At 33.1% G+C, this 18154-nt stretch overlaps 1 protein-coding gene across 1 annotated transcript; it reads left to right on the top strand.

Moving 5' to 3' along the window:
• Window positions 1-115: 115 nt before the first annotated feature.
• Window positions 116-16480, top strand: LOC148619145 (uncharacterized). Its single transcript, XM_088578739.1, has 4 exons — window positions 116-268; window positions 7888-8384; window positions 12277-12336; window positions 14441-16480. The coding sequence occupies exons 1-4, from the start codon at window positions 163-165 to the stop codon at window positions 14612-14614; spliced, it is 837 nt and encodes a 278-aa protein (XP_088434865.1). The 5' UTR covers window positions 116-162; the 3' UTR covers window positions 14615-16480.
• The last annotated feature ends 1674 nt before the right edge of the window (window positions 16481-18154 follow it).

Here is an 18154-nt window from a genome sequence, read left to right as displayed (position 1 = left end):
AACATAATTAAGCTTTCTTGGCCCCATTAATGTGATCGTAAAATATTTCAAATAATATTTTTGATTGCCAAAATATTCAATAATTAGTTAATATTCAATAATAACTAAGTTTCATGCTGTATTTGGGTTTTCTTTTCTCATATTACACGTCATTAATTTAGAATGATCAAAATGTCTTCTGCGAAAGCTAGGCAAGAAGCCCGTCGGAGAAAAATCTTGGAAAATGCAGATAAAAGAATGCAAATACTTACTAATCAGTACGAAAAAGGTAAAATTTATGATTGATATGAACTGAACTGTCAGAAATTTTAAAATTTCACTGTAGATGGCACGGGACCGCGATTAATTTTCAAGTGCATTTCAATATACACATTTGAGCAGATTAAAAAAATTCCACCGGCGCAAACTGAATAAAACTTCTCTCTGGCCTAAAGATATGTACAAACAGGATTTTATATATAAATTGTAGAAAATTTTACCATCATTTTCTGAAATTAATACGTATAATTCGGAGATGGGGTAAACATGACAAATGAACTGAGTTAAAAGTCCTAAATTTTTTTCACTGAACCAAATCACAACTTTTAGTCAGAATTGATTAATGAAAAAAAAATCCCATGTAATTTTAACCTATTTTCTACCAATTAGAGGCAAAACGTCAGCAAATAAGTTTCCAGTAAAAATATGAAAAAATGTGTAAGGTACCTACTACCAAAGTTGGAACTATATTCATATACAACGAAATCCAAGGGGAATTAATTGTGTTCTCGTACCAGATATTTTGTCACTATATGGGAAAAATAGGGTAGGGTCTAAAATATGTAACCCGCAACCGTACCCGTACGAACTTTTAATGTATTGCTAAAATATTCATTCTTACGGTATGTTAAGAACTGGAAATTGCATGAGATGTGGAAAAGTCTGTTTCAATTCATTTCTCATCAAGAAAATGATGTATATTTTTTCTGATATTTCTTGTTTGATCGGCTTTCTGAAGTCAAAAGGTCTAAAATTTGTAACCGGAACGGGTGGAAGTTAGTGTAATCAACTATTTATTGACCATTTCTCACGGTAACGAGTCATTGTTTCGCCCCGATTACCCGTTCGCCCGGGTCGTGTCGCGTCGGGTCGTTTCGCCCCGATAAGTGAGTTGTTTCACCCTGGTTATATTTAACTGTTTCATTAATAAAATATCACATTTTAAAAAACCAAACAAATAAAAAATTATGTCGCTGCAGTGATGGAATAAAATAAAACAAAAAATGTGACTCTACTAAACTGCCATGCCATTCTTGACATAAAATTTGCATTCATCATGGGCATATGAATTGGTATATTGTGTGTATTTGTACACAGAGACACTAGATTTTTATAATTTTTACTCACTGGAGATTGATTCCCCATATTTTGCATGTAAATTTGTAACCAGTGAAACAGGAATCGGGGCGAAACGACCCGGGGTGAACGTGAATCAGGCGAAATGACTCAGGGAGCGTACAGGATTTGGGGCAAAACAATCTGGATTCATTTCTCACTGTTCGATTTTAACGTTTTTCGTTAAGAGGCTAAATCTTCGCCTTAAGACTTTGGATAATGTTTTGAAAGATTTGATATTGTTTTGAAAAAGAAGTGATTGAGTTTGATTTCTGCACCATACAAAATGTACCTAGCGTCAATCCCCGTACCAGCAAAGCATGGATACAGTCTTGACCAGAATGAAATACAAAGTCTCATAAGCAGAGTCTGATGTGATTTTAATTTATCGTCAATGACAATTTTGATAATATTATAATGTTCTGATGTCAAATATGCGTTAAATTAGTACAGATAACAAAAATACCGGACTTTAATTTTTGGGTACGGGAATTTCGGGTTACACATTTTAGACCTTTTAAAAACATAAAATCGAATAAAATCAATTTTTTCGACAATCATTTTACAAATTATTAATTATAGCCTTACCATCATGTCATTTCGCAAATGTGTACCAACCTTCAGCAGGAAATACCAAGTAATAATGAAGAAATTGTCAAAATACAGTGTGGGAAACCATTTTTTTTCACAACTTGCCATACTGGCTAGTAGAATATTGATCTTGCTAGCCAAATAGAAATTCGACTAGCCAATTTTTTTTTTGTCTTTTGTCTGTACTATCATCTGTTTTCCCTTGAATTTGACTGTCTTCTGCCTTTCTTTTTCTTTCTTCAACTGTCTTTTCATTTGTTTCTAAATTTATCAAAAACTTTTCCATTTTCGAATATTCCCTCCTGTTGAAGTTTTTCAAGTACTTAAAGTACTCCATTTCTGAACTCATATTTTTAAAAAAAATTATATTTCATCATTATGAAACAAGATATTGTTTAACGTTCTCTTCTTGTTCAATTTTATTTTGACAATAAACAACTTATTTGCAAAGTAACATTTCAGAAATTACGAAAATAATTTCATTTGACTACTATTACGAGATTGGGACCATCACATAGGTTTTGGCACATCCAGTTTACTGGAAATTAAAATGGCAGATTGTAAACAATGCTTTACAAGTCAATAAAATTGTGCAAAATTCACTTTACATATTCAAGCTAAACTTCTTAATATGTAGGGAACATATTTTTAATGTACGATGTTAAGGGATGTTTGACTAAATAAGCTGTTGGCTGGTTAACTTTCCTTGGAACTCGCCAATCAAATGACAGTCGCCAAATTGATTAGTGTAAGCTAATAAAAACTCGCCAAATTACACATCTACTTGTATAGTAATCCATACATATCTTTATGACCCCTTTTTTCGAAAATGACCCCTAAATATCTATTTCCAGATAAGGCCTATTTCAAGTGGAGGTTCCACCTTGCATTCAGTGCAGAATTACACACACACACACACACACACACACACACACACACACACACACACACACACACACACACACAGAGAATGTGATGACTCTATTTGCTACACTGCTCCATCGGATCAAATTGATACAGAGAAGATATGTAAACATATAGAAAGGTCTGAAAAATTCCCAACGATGTTAGAAGTGTCAAATTTGCAATATATATATATATATATATATATCTGCCAACCACAGACCATTTACTTTCATACACACTCAGTTTATTTAAAGCACTGAAGAAGGTCATTTGTTGACTGAAAATTTTGCCCATTATATACTTTATTATAGTGTGTTAACATCTTTATCGGTATCATTGTACAATCCTTTAGAATGTGACGAGTCTATTCTCTATACTGCTCCATCGGATCAAATTGATACAGGGAAGATAACGTAAACTTATAGAAGGGTCTGAAAAATTCCCAACGATGTTAGAACTGTCAATTTTTCAGACCCTTCTATAAGTTAACATTATCTTCCCTGTATCAATTTGATCCGATGGAGCAGTGTAGAGAATAGAGTCGTCACATTCTGAGACGTATAATATTGATTTGTTGTGACATGCATCATTAATTTGATCCTCTATCCTACATAATAACACCTAGATGAACTGTCTCGTACTACCATACATCGTGTACTAAGTTACAGCCTTAGATTAATCCTACGAGGAGGAATGACCCAGCCAGCGAAAGCTATATTTTTATATAGCCCAGCTGGCTGAGTGGTCTAGGGCGCTGGACTTAGTGCAGGCGGTGTTGCCATAGATGTCACAGCGGTATGAGTTCGAGTCCCGCGGAGGGAACGACAAAAATTTGCTTCGCAAATTTGACAGTTCTAACATCGTTGGGAATTTTTCAGACCCTTCTATATATATATATATATATATACTTTAGCCCTTAGGCCTTATGGCCATGTTTGAGGAGGATGAAATCTTAAACATTCCCAAAAAAACAAAAACTTGAGTCCTTTTGTAATCTTTGTCAGGCCTATCATTATCAACTTCCAAAATGGTAAAATTTGTTATGATATACAGTTTTTCTTGTCCTTATGCATTCTCCTATTGTCATGGTCTGAAATATGTATGAGGCGAAATGTCCAGCTTTGATAAGGAGCTGTGGGTTGTCATCATCAAATGTATTTGGGTGAAATTGTCAGGTATTGATAAGCTGATTATGTCATTTTCGTAAACATTCGGGTGCCATGTTTTGACCTACCCTATCTTGGAAATAGCTAAAATTTCCATTTGTATTTAATCATTGAAGCTAGCAAATGTTTCCTAGACTGGTGTGGTTCTCAATTGCATTTACATGCACAAACCGGATATTGATGGTTTTTCTGGCCATAAGTATACTGAACACAGTTGATCATACAACCAGTAACACTTCCTTTGTGAGCATATAACCTGTAGATATAACATGGAGTAGGCATTGCCTTAAAAGTGAGCACTGTGAATTTTACCATACATCCATTCCTGCGAGAATGAAAGGGTAGTCAAGAATGTTAAATACCCCTTAATAGTTGCAGCGTACTTTAAAATTCTATTTTATCCTCTCCAGGGAGTGAAGTGGCCAACATAAGAAAGTATGTGTGATGTCACACCACAAATGAAAATATCCTTGTTTTTTAAGTTTCATATTACATGTAATTACATTTCCCAAACTTTTTAAACCATATTCATTTCTTTTAATTATTATAAAATAGGAAAGACCTTATGACTATCATAAAAGATGAATTTATTTTTCTTAGATGTGATATTCAATCAAACATTTTTATTTGTTCGGCAAAAGAAAATGTTAGATTTTCTTCATTAGGACATTCATTTTTGTTCCCTGTGGGACAAGTGTTGTTAGCTGTTATATTGGGGAACCTTGATGAAAATTAAGGTACAACAGTAATAGTAACATGACCATAGAGCTCACACCACTTCAGGTTGCGTGCATTTACATAAAACAACTCATTTTATGTCTGTCTTTCATGTTTTCTTTGGATGTTTTCATTTTTTCTTCTAAAAGTAGTTTTATAACATAAAACTGTTTTATGAGTATAAACAAAAAATGAAAATATTCAATGAAAACATGAAAGATAAACATAGAACTCATGGTTTATGTTGTAGAACTACCAGTACATGTAGTGTAACCAGTAAAAGTAGTAGGTAAAGATTTTTATAGTAGCCTACAGAAATCATTCTGTGAAGTCATAGGAAAGATACTTGATCAAAAGAAATGACATTTTTTAAAAGAAAAAAAAGGCAGTTGGATGGCTAACTGATAACTGATATCTATTCATTGAATTAACATAGTCTTTGAAATGTATTGCCTGATAGCTATTTTGACTATTTCAAAGTTTCAATAGATTGGATATAGTTTTTGTTTTGACAAAAGTTTCTAAAGTGTCAGTATGATGAATTTTTCAACAAATGTCTACACATTTAAGAGCCAACTTTGCTCATTTATTTTTTTAATATTGCAGAGTACTGCACTTCAAATGTTTCTTGCTAACGTCAAATTTCTTGTGACAAGAACTTTCAGGGGTTAAAATTTGCACTAGCCTGACACCTGGGGCTAGTAACTATTCTGATGCACTTCCAAATTTTACAATGCTGAAAACCTCACAGGCATTCATTCAAACATTAGCCAAAAATGAACATCTGTGTTTCCCTGGTTATGACATTAAAAGTTGTCCTATTACCCAGGACAAATGAAAATACCATTCAAACAAGTAAAAGTTAAATCATACTTGCCCAGGGGACAACCATATTTTATTTATTTTTCAACATGCATTTACCAAAAGGCAACCTAAATCTCATTTTGGTAAATAGAAACACTCTCAGAGTTGCTTTTAAAAAGTCAAGTCCAGGGTAGATGAAAGAGGAAACGAAAACTATGACGCATTGAAAAATTCAGTTCTCATGTTGCAGATGGATACACTGTAATGATCCACAAGTTCATGATAACTACCATAAACTTCTGTAGTGATGACTTCAATCTTGTAGCAACATATCCTTGTTCCAGAAGCCTAATTGTAAGAATTATTAGTAGTTTCGGTAAAATACTAAAATGGCATGGCTATGAAACTCCTTACGCTGGTGCTGAAGGGATGTTGCCACAGATGAAAAGTCACTGCGTATCATACAGTTTGGTCAATAGTTTTCCTTTATCATCGAGGTCTTGTGTAAGTCAGGATTTGAGACTGACTTCACAGCATAGTATCCTTTATCTCAAGTTCTTTGGAGTAGATGCGATGTACATGTACAAAATACCTGAAACTAGGATTGTCTAATAATAATACGTCATATATTTAGCAGAAACTGAGGTCAAAGGATCTGGTTTAATGATGTTTGGATCAGATCAGCTGTAAAGTCAGCTTCATTAGAGTGAAGGAATAGGTCAAGGAGTAGAGGACCACAATTTGTTCCCATTGTAATGCTGACCGTTAGTTGAAAAATTGTTTCTTGAAGCTATTTATTATCTCGTGATAGGGGTGGAGGAAATGGGCAATTGTGAATTCCCTGATGGAATCTGGGTTACAAGTGAAACAAAACATGGGGATACTAGTAAAATGAGAAAAGAGTGAGTCAGAAAATTTGTTTTGCTATAATTTTTGAGTAAACAAACATGCAAACAGCAAAACGGAAAAATTATGGTTGAGATGAACCTTCAATGTAAATCTCAGTGAAGGAGAAGATTATTAAATAAGATACATATTGAGCTTGTGCATATAATTTTGCAAATTGTCCAAGGGTAGTGGATTGTTCTGCAGAACTAGTAACATTTTACATCTAAAATGCCCTGAGCTAGTGCGTGTATGAAAAAAAATTAACCACTGGGGGGGGGTCTCTTATCTGTTACTCCTTCTAAACCACTTAATGGAGTTGAATGAAATTTGATCCGATTCAATATGGGGGTTTCGCATATCAAAACATGGACTTTGTTTTTTATGAAAATGGGGACAAAGGGTACTCATCTCTTTTCTGTTACTCTTTCTATACCACTGAATGGAATTGAATGAAACTTTCACAGAATCCTTATTACAGGTTCCCATTGTGTACCTCCTATTTTTGATTTTCTAATTGAATCAATATGGAGGTCAGAACTTACATTTTATTAAAAGGCGGAGTGGGAGTACCAAGTTAGTAAGTTTTCTAGTTTATTACTGGTTCCATGATAAATCATACTTGATTAGCATACATGTTACATGAAGGTCAGTGGTCTGTTTCCCCATTGGACCACTCCATGGATCCATCACTGGTTTCATATCATTCATTGAAGTGACATATAGGTGTGATACTGCTATTTTGGGAACCAGTCACCTGTACATCAAAAAAGTAGTTCTGAATGATGAGAGGTAGTCCCAATATTGCACCCTCTCCTTCTTATAGTTTAGAAGAGGTACACAAACTTATTATCATCTGAAAGCTTGATTAATCAGCAGTTGTTTATAAACTTCATTTTCTTTTTTAAGTGTAGGGTAAAAAAATATGAACAAAAACTCTAGGTCCCCTGATACGGCTAAATTTTAAAATGAAAGTAGTGATTTCTGCATCTGTCTACTTCCACTGTACCATTCTTTCTTAGAAGGCATATAAGGTATGTTGATGTTTTTATGAGAGTTCAGGTAAATGTTGCCTATTATAATGAAACTCCTCCAGCACCATCTGTACTTATGTAAAATTTGCTATGGCCTTGTAAATAGGTGAATTTAAAAAAGGAGGTAATGGGGACATAAAACAGTGGTATTACACCTAGACTACCTTTGGCTGTTTTTTAGGGTTAATGTCTCAAAACAAAAGGTACAAATGTAGGAATGTAAATGCAAAAATAAAGAATATCTTTAAAATCCACTAAGATTAATTTTGGGGATATGCAATTAATCACTTGGATGTGCATAAGAAATAATTTTGTCAATTTAATGCAACTAAATCAGGAAGGTGATTTTCTTTTGAAAAACTACCAAGTAATTGAAGCAAATAACCTCAGCTTTTTTGTTTGCTTTTCAGAAAATGTTACAGCTGAAATTAAAGATTCTGAAGTGACAGACACAAGTAGTAATGCTATAAGAGAGGAAATTTTTAGGGCAAGACTGAATGAAAAAGATCATCTGCAAGATGAAACTTCAGGTGATGTGGATAAAATGGTTCAATCTAAAGATCCCGAAAAGACAAACCCTGTACAACAAAAGGTGGAATTGGAAAACCTTTCAGTTCAAGAAAATATTGAAAAAGAAGCAGCTAATTACAGTGTAGATAGTTCAAAAAAGGATGGAGTATTTCACAAAGAGCTAAGACACAGAGGAACTGTTAAAATACAGAAGAATGTTGAACCTCCAAAAGCTGAAACAAGTAACAATGTCAATGTAGTGCAATCAGAAAACTCTGACAGTGACATTAGTTTTGGTGTTAAACAGTTGGAAGGTCTGAAAATTGCTAGTCTTGTTCTGTTAGCCCTGGTGTGTAGGTTGGTTCTCAAGCTGGGGATTGGTGTTATGTATTTTCAGGTACATGTTCATCTCAGTAAGCTTTGTAGTCCTTATAACTGCTTTTTTTTTAATATAAATGTTCAGAAAAAATATTATTCAGCATTTCAAAAATATAACTAAACACCATTACAGCAGCTTGAGTAGGAGTTATTCCGATTTCAAAACAATTCTAGGTAGGCTACTGACTCTGTGAATAATTTAAATAGTTCTTTAGGAAAAAATCTGTCCTACATTATAGTAATGTGTCTTACATCTACTTAATTACCAATGGCCATCTGTGTGATCTTTTGGACATTGTCCTGAAAAGTTTGAATAGCTGTCAATTATATTGATGACCTTAACCTTTGAATTACCATTCACTGTTGTGTTTGAGAAGTGCTGTACTAGATGTACATTTAAATTCAAGTCATTTACTTGTTTCTGATTGGATAACATTATTTATATATAAATTCAAATATTCATAATGGGTCAACAAAAGCCTATTTTGAATTCAATTATGTAATTCAACTGTCTGTTAAAACTTCTTTTAAAAAAGTATGAGATGTACATACATTGATAAACTGATTTTTTCTAGATTGATTGATTGTTGGGGTTTAACGTCCGAGCAGCAATATTTCAGCTATAATCATTTTTAGATCTGAAAGCAATGTACAAGTTCATTATTACACTTGTTCAAAATGGCCATGTTTTCAACTTGCAATTTCCTTTGACTGGGGAAATTTATATGCCCTTCTTAATGTAAAACAATTATACATTTTTTGTTGAAGATTTGCTTCTACGAAGTATCTCATTTTCCCTATTTTTGGTTATTTGAAATGCTCCAAAATCAAATGTACCAGTTACAATAGAATTTTTTAACAATGGTTTTTAGCCTCAGTGAGATGTATTTACTACACTAAATGACAAGTGGTTGTACAGGGACCTTCTCACATGTTTTACTATGGACTCTTACTTAACGTTGATGGGCATCTATTTTTTTTTTAAATTAAGTTTTAACAAACAGTTTAAAAGAGTCTTCTTTATATGTTTACCTATTTTGAATGTTTAAGTTATCCAATCAGAAACATGTAAATTACCTGCATAAAGAGTACAAGCTACCCAAACATTAAGGTCATCATAATTGACAGCTCTTCAATTTAAACCTGTGGTAATGAAGTAGGTCATATTGGTACATGTACAGTGTTGGTTGATTGATTGTTGGGGTATAATGGCTGAGCAGCAATATTTCAGCTATATTCAGGCAATGAACATGAATGGATGGTAAAATGAACATGAAGTGATGATGAAATGAAAAATGGGATGGGACACAAGGATAACTTAGTTGGCAAATTTTGATTGCCACTGGAGATAGGGAGATGTAGGTAGGATCAGGCAATTTAGCCTTCTGATGTGGAGCCCAATGGTTCCTACTCGGATAGTTAAACATGCGAGGAACGTGGCATTTTTCCCAACACGATGCACTACTATGGTTTTCCGTATTATGGCCTGTCGTCCCCAGCATGTAACATTCCAGGGGTACCCCATTCCACCACCAGGGGCACACAACCCAGATGCTTTGTGGGCAGAGTGCCCTAGCTCCTGGCCTGGGTTCTGAGCAATATTTAGTCACCTTTTACGACAAGCTTAGTGCTGCTGCAGGTCTATTCTTTTGCCACCTAGACTTGCACAGGGGCATGTATAATGTAGGTCAGATTTCTACCTATATACATGTATATAGAGAGCTATTTAAATAACTAGGTAGCCTACCTAGGTGTGTATTGAAATCAGAATAATCTATTTCAAGCAGCTCTAAATGTCCACACTGCTATTCATCAGACATGTTTGCAAATCTTTATTTTAACATGCCTTGTTTTTTTCAATGAATTTCAGATTAATAACTTTTTGTGTGGTTATTAAGTCTCCTGGTAACCATTTGTTTTTACTCTGTTTTTTATAATTATTAATAATTATTTTTCTATCATCTTCCATCTTCCAATCACTTAACTTATCTGCATGAATTAATTATCATGAACCATATGGCAGATTCTAATAAAATTTTGCTCACATATCCAGTACCATCTGAAATTGTACATAAAATTTTCAAAACTGAAAAAAAGCAAATAATGTAAGTCAAAATACAGGACATTGCAATACATATATCTCAGAAACCTAGGTGGCCAGGAACTTAAATATGGTACAATGATAGAGTTTGGCATGCAGAACAAAATTAGACAATAACAAAAAACAGATATGATATGTATGGTATCCATTGCCTTGGTGACAGATTTTTCCTGCCAACATTTCAAAATGCTCCAATTTGGATGAAATTAGGTTTTTAGGGTGAAAATGTTATGCTTAATATGAATTTCGAGGTTTTGAGACCTACACCATGGCTACCGATTTTCTTGACAAAAATTTAAAATGATCTGTATAGGAAAAAAATTGGTTTGTATGGTGAATATAATGTGCATATATATACGTCTCAGAATGTGACGACTCTATTCTCTACACTGCTCCATCGGATCAAATTGATACAGGGAAGATAACATAAACTTATAGAAGGGTCTGAAAAATTCCCAACGATGTTAGAACTGTCAAATTTGCGAAGCAAATTTTTGTCGTTCCCTCCGCGTGACTCGAACTCGTACCGCTGTGACATCTATGGCAACACCGCCTGCACTAAGTCCAGTGCCCTAGACCACTCGGCCAACTAGGCTATATTAAAATATAGATGTCACAGCGGTACAAGTTTGAGTCCCACGGAGGGAACGACAAAAATTTGCTTCGCAAATTTGACAGTTCTAACATCGTTGGGAATTTTTCAGACCCTTCTATAAGTTTATGTTATCTTATTCAACATCAGAAATATTTTACAGGGTATTTCTACACATGATGAAGGTGTGCATTGCCAAAGGATTTTGATTTTCGTGAAATATTACGGAAATTGGTGATACCGGTAGTTACACTTCGTCATTTTACTCAGAAATAGGGCCATATGGCTTGTCTGGCTATCTCCTCGTTCAATTTTTGAACTACATCTAAAATGTTTTACAGGATATTTTAACAAATGATGAAGGTATGCAGGGCCAAAGGATTTTGATTTTCGTGAAATATTACGGATTTTGGTGAAAGTTAAACTACCTTATTTTCATTCAAAAATAGGGCTATATTGCTTGTATGGCTATCTCTTTTTGTAGTTTTTGAACTTGATTTTTCGTGAAATATTACAGAAATTGATGAAAGTTAGAATTAGTCATTTTCAACAGAAATGGGGCTATATGGCTTGTATGGCTATCTCTTCATCTAAAATATTTTTTACAGGATGTTTCTAAACATAATGATGGTGTGCAAGGTCATAGGATCTTGATTTTCATGAAATATTACGGAACTGGGTGATAGTTAGACTTTGTTACATTTGTCAGAAATATATCCCAAGCAACAAAGTTAGGGATTTGTTATGGTGGTATTAACATTTTTTATGTGTCCATTAATACGTCCATTGGTCCTCTTTTTCTCATCAAATCTAGTCTGACACTAACAAACAGAATTTCATGACACTATGTGGCCAGGATACAATATGCAGATATGCATATATTTAGGAATTTCTGATCCTTAAATTGATCCCCAGACCATAAGTAACACAAGTCTTGAAAGGATTTCTGAATCTGCAAACCATGTCTTCATACAAAAATAAACATGTTCCTAATTTGGCAAATCTTGCGAGCAGGGACATCATTAGTGTCTTACAGACACATTTGATTTACTAGAAAAAAAAATCACTACTAACAAATGAGGTGGGGGCTCCTGTGATAAACAGGGCTTCTAGTTTTTTAATTTTTTAATTAAAAGATGAAAAGCCCATATAATGTAACACATAGGAGAAATTTTATTATGGTAGTAATGTATTATTATTATTTTTTTATTATTTCAGTCCATATTCTTGCCATTTGTTGCTATTGAGGTTCTCTGGATACAGTATCAAATGAAAAATGTAAGTAGAGCTGCTTACTTGATGTTTGATTTGTGAGACTATTCGGTGTGGTGTAGGACAGGAAGGTTGGGCATCAAATGTAGATGTGTATGAAGGGATATAGTAACTGTCAAAGTACCATAAAGGGAGATAAGGGCTGTTCCATTAAAGGATATGAGGTACCCAGGGTAGACATTGACGTTTTGTATTATGGTAGTAAGCTCTCAAGAGACATGAACACCCATCCATATACAAAGAATTAAAGTACCTTCCCCCTGTCTTTCATGTTTTACTGGAACAGTCCTAATCCAGCTAAAGGGTTTTTATATGTTTAAATCTCATAAGTGCAACTCCTCCTTAACTGCTCAATGGTTGTTGATTGAATTACTAGGATGGTTGGGTTTCATATGTTGATGTGCATGAAGGGATATATCTATTGTTGGAGTACTCCAAGGGAAATAATTCCACTCAGTGTGACAGCTAGGGTCTCACTAGCCACTTCTAATGTTTCCATTACTTTACATGTGAATTCCCAGGACAAATCACATCTTAAAGTTGCATACCATTGCAAAGCTTGGAAAATAAGGCTTTCAAAATCATTAAGCTAATGGTAGAAATTCTTCACAAAATTTACCTGAATTAATAATACTGAAAATTATACCATTAGCATAATAATTTTGAAAGCCTTATTTTCCAAACTTTGCAATGGTATGCAACATTCAGATTTTATTTTTCTTTAGTATTTACAATGAAACTTTGAAAACTACTTTTTTTAACATGTAAAGTGATGGAAATGTTAGAAATGATTAGTGTGACCTAGATTCTAGAATTTAAAAAGGGGCATGGTGCAGGTCCTGAAAAAGGGCACTTTGGTGTGCTGTTGAATTTTCAAAAAGAGCCTGTTAACTGAAATACTAAAGTGTACATGTAATGTGTAGACATTTTCACAGAATTAGTAAAGGGTAACTTTATAAAATAAATAATCTGACAGAGCTTTATGGCTTTTTTTGGTGCAATTAAGTTTAACATGTAAAATATTGTTTATTGTGATCTGTTTCATCTTGTTTCTATGACAACATTTCACCAGTTTAACACCTCTCCATCTCTGTTTAAACAACGGGGCAAGACACAGGAGCCAAACAATCCTCCAATACCTCTATCATTTCTTAATAGCTGATGTTCTTAAACAGTATTCAGTGTGTGCATCTCATTTTTTACATCTTATGCATACCACAAGGTAAAATGCTTCAGGAAATGTAACAAATATTCAAGATTCCAGCTACCTAATTTCCAAAAATCATTAAAAAATTAAGGAATATTATTTATCATAACTATTGCAAAGTGATTTTTAAGCAATCATACTTCACTGTTGAAAATAAGAAAAATGTAAACAAAGATTGACAATTGGATGGGAGGTAACTGAAATTTTGAATAAAACAGATCAATTGTGCAGTAGAAATTGCTTGACTGAACATGAAGTGGTAATAGATCCAACAGGGATCCATTTTCAAATTGTCCATCATCCCTGATCAGCAGATATCTTACTTGTCATAAAACTTTCCCTTATCTGTTTAGACTGCAATTAACACCTTTTTGTTCAGATTTATGGCTTTATAATTTTGAGTTTTCATTATTTTAAATCATTTCCAATTAGGAAGAGTCAGTCAGCTGAACATTACTAATTATCTTTGGTCAATCTGCTGTGATTGGCAGGACTGAGGTACAATGTATTGTTTTCAAAAACAGTGGATCATTATAAAATTTCAAAATAAAAATAAAAAAAAGGCCTTTTGACTTAGAAAAAAAGGCAAGGTGCCATGAACGGGGCACAGACTGTCACTTGGAAAAGGATGGGGGACTGCTCTGTGAAAATGGTATAGCTGGAACACTGCAACCCAAAGATTTTACATGTTTATACATCATAAGCACAACACTTTAAACTGCTATTTGAAGTGGGAAGGGGTATTCTCTATGTGAGCTTGCTCTGAAAATTTCTTATCTTCAAATGTTTTCTGGTTACACAATGGGATCATAAATAATATACACAATCCATTTTATTTCAATCTGTTCAATATATTCATTACTCAATGGTTACATGTACAAGAAGGTTAATTATATCTTACAGTCATTGCATACTCCAAGGAAAAGAAACATGATGTCAACAGTTTTGATGCTGTGTGGGATAAAACAGAACTTGTTGGCTGTATATGATGGTGTCATGAACCAAGTGGCAACATTTTCTGAAGACTTTGGATTGTTTGTTTTCTCATTTTTTATTAGTAATTTTTTAGTGTCATAGATATTTTATATTAGACCAATCAAATTAATCAGTAGATTGTCATCCCCTGCCACTTCTAAAAAATTGGAATTTTAAAAATCAAGTGCATCAGTTTCTATTATTGAGATACTATAACACATACAAAATCTTTCATTTCTTGGTGACTAAAACAATGTTTATTCTCTGAAACTTTTGTGGCTGTTGATTTAGAACATATCTTTACTTCAAACAGCTAAGATTAGGCTAGCAAATATATGATAAGAAATGAGAAAGAAAATTATAATCCTCTCACCTGTCCCATAATTTTTTGTGAAGGTTGGATGAGAATCTACCATTTAAGTTTACTTCGAAGGTTATTTACAACTAGAGTATGAAGTTATGTTAATTTTAGACAACCCTTATTCTGATTGTTATTGTATTTTTTAATGCCTTTTTATTTCTTCTGGATGTTTTGTGTTTAAGAATGCCTGATTTTTATGATTTTTATGTTTATGATTTGTCAGTTATTAGCCAAGTTATACTCTGAAATTGCTTTTTGCTTTGATAATTTTCTTAGCTACCACTTATCAAATAGCGAGGGTAATATATGTATACTTTTGGAGAACAAATAACCTCCATAATATATTATACAGGAGTTATGCATGCCTATCATTTTGAATTTTTAGCCCAAAATAGTTTGTCTTGCTTTTCTAAAAATTAAAAAAGGTGTGAACTATGTGTTTGTGTTGATTTTGAAGAATCTTTGTTTTGCAATGGACGTAAATTTATAGATAGTTTTTCATTTATAATATGAAGAGACATTAATCAGGGTAAAGCACAACTTTCATGATGAAGAATACATTAATACATTTCAGTCTGTTAAAATATTATAAGCTACTACTTAGGTTTAATCCTGGTTTGCCCACTTTTAATTACCCCAATAATAAATCAGTTGTACAAACAAAAAAAGACAAAGGGTTCACTGACAATGAATTTGTATAGTCCATTTCAAAATAGGTGTTATACATGTACATGTATGTTTCTATGTGTGTCATACATGTACATGTATGTTTCTATGTGTGTCATACATGTACATGTATGTTTCTATGTATATTTGAAGCAATAGTTGCTTTTTTTTTCAAAAATGTAGGAAAAAAAGGAAAAGAAGTTCATATCTTAATATGATATTTTACAAAATACTACCAGACAGTCTATACTTAAGAAAATGTTTTTATTTCATCTTTTTACATATCGTCCAAATGTTCTGGTAGATGTGGCCACTTTAAAAGTACAAATAATAAGTAAGAAACTAAATGGCTTATATGACAATTGAAAAAAAAATCGTATTAAGAAAACATTCTTTTTAGTTGAAAATTAAACTTTCAACTTATCAGACATTAATATGCAAACATAATATAAAAATATTTAATTTCAATATTACATGATATAAAAAGCATGATGAAATACAAATTTTTAAAAGTTTCAATTGATATTTTCACTGAAAACTCCGCTACATGTACAACATGAGTTTATATCCCGTGACATTTTTTCTGTAACTTTTTATATAATTATACGTCACTTTTTTGTATGACTTGTTCCTTAACATGTGTACAACTGTTGCTGATATATGAAAATGGATTACCTGCTCTGAACTTCGATCTTAGTTTTTGAATGCTAAAATAATGATGCATGCGTCCTGTGATTGCTGTTTCACAACTGTCCAAGGAGACATTTTATTTTACCTTATTGTATAAATCTGTATGTTTAACAAAGTTATTTTGACTCAAAGTTGTTATATTTGATTCTTCCTGCAAGGAGAATTTTTATGAGTGTTGATGATTTTGATTTAACCTTGCGTTATACGCATGTCATACGCACTGTAGCCGAATAAAATTGAATGCTGAGAAACGTTTTTACATCGACTGCTTGCTTTAAATGTTGTCAGCTAGACATGGTACCATACATTTTATTTTTTCTCTTGATGCTTAGTACCGTATAGTAACATAGTGCATATATAATGCATATTTTTATTATCATACTTTCCTATTATTTATTTATTCATTCATATTTGTATTATTTACACATAATGCATTTTGTGTACTATTTGTACATGTGTTTGTAGCCTCTATCCAGGGAGATGCATATTCCAATTAATTAAGTAGTTGAACATAATATTCTTTATCAGATTTTACAGGTAAAATATAGGTAAAAATTATACCTACATTTCAGAAACAAACTGTAATTGTTAAAACAACGCAACCAACTATGTTTATTTAAACCATTAATTAAAAGTGGGCAAACCAGGATGACACCACTACTGCGATGCTTTTCACTCTTGTTTTTACACATCCACAAACAATTTGCATACATATAATGTGACAGTATTGGCATCGGCATTAAGTTTAAGTATTTGGATCTCCAGGAAATTTTATCACAAAGTTCCATACTACAAATGGAAGGCATGGATTGAATTTGAAGTTTATGGCTTGAACTGTTTAATTGGTTTAATTATTAATCATTATGCTGATGGTACAATGGTTGTAGAAATTCTTCACAAAATTTACCTCAAGTAATAATACTGAAAATCCACATTTTCCCCTTTTCTGCTAGCTGACAGGATGGAGGCAAATTACTCACATGTGAACAATATTCATACTTCTGTAGTAAATTACAAATGTGATTTTAAAGTACACGTTCTCAGCTTTAGGTTGTTTGTTTTTGATACTGCATAGAGGGTTGGCCACTTGACCCAGTAGTAGTTAGTGAAACCCTAGGTCAAATATTATCAATTCAGGTAAACTTTGTGAAGGATTTCTACAATCATCGGACCATTAGCATAATGATTTTGAAATTTTTGAATTTTTCAACTGATTAAATGTTATACATGTAGGTTGTCAAGGCAACATATGGAGATGTAGGTGACAAAATGTTATTGCTAGATTCTTGTTAAATGCTGCATGACAGAATTTTCATCAAGTTCACACCTGGGTCTAGTTTTAACAGGCGAATAAATTCTAGGTTTCCTTTCATGACCATTCCCTATGTGGTCTTGTTGGTCAAAACATGAAGAGGCAGAAAACCTGCAGATCATTGGCATTAGAAAAGACTGAACACAAATGGATATAATTTAGTAGAAAAAAAACAAATGTATATACATATAACAAACACTGTTGATTACTGGTGTATTCATTTGCTAAATATCATTCCTTCACTCATTCAAACATACTTATATTGAGTAACGGTTTCTGACACAAGATGATAAAGAATTGACAAGATAGTTTTCACACAGTTGGGCCATTTCAAAATACAGGTACTTACAAAATGGATAAAATAAAAGAATCATAAAGAATGAAAACAAGAGGCTCTCAGGAGCCTGAATCGCTCACCTGGTTAAAGTTTGTATTTCAAGGGCAATAAATTTAACAGGTTGTCCAACAATTTTGACTCAAGAAGACTTTGGTAGGACTATCATATGGATCACTTCATAAACTGAAAGTTTCATTCTATCTATTATAGTTTTCAAGACATTGGCTGAAAACTGCCAAAAAGATTTTTTTTTGCCTTTCAAGGGCAATAACTCTT

The sequence above is a fragment of the Perna viridis genome, chromosome 4 (genome assembly GCF_037379345.1).
Source record: "Perna viridis isolate PV_CMFRI_1.1 ecotype Kerala chromosome 4, ASM3737934v1, whole genome shotgun sequence".
NCBI lineage: Eukaryota > Metazoa > Mollusca > Bivalvia > Mytilida > Mytilidae > Perna > Perna viridis.
The sequence above is the reverse complement of the archived record's forward strand: the minus strand, read 5'-3'. Positions and strand labels throughout refer to the sequence as shown.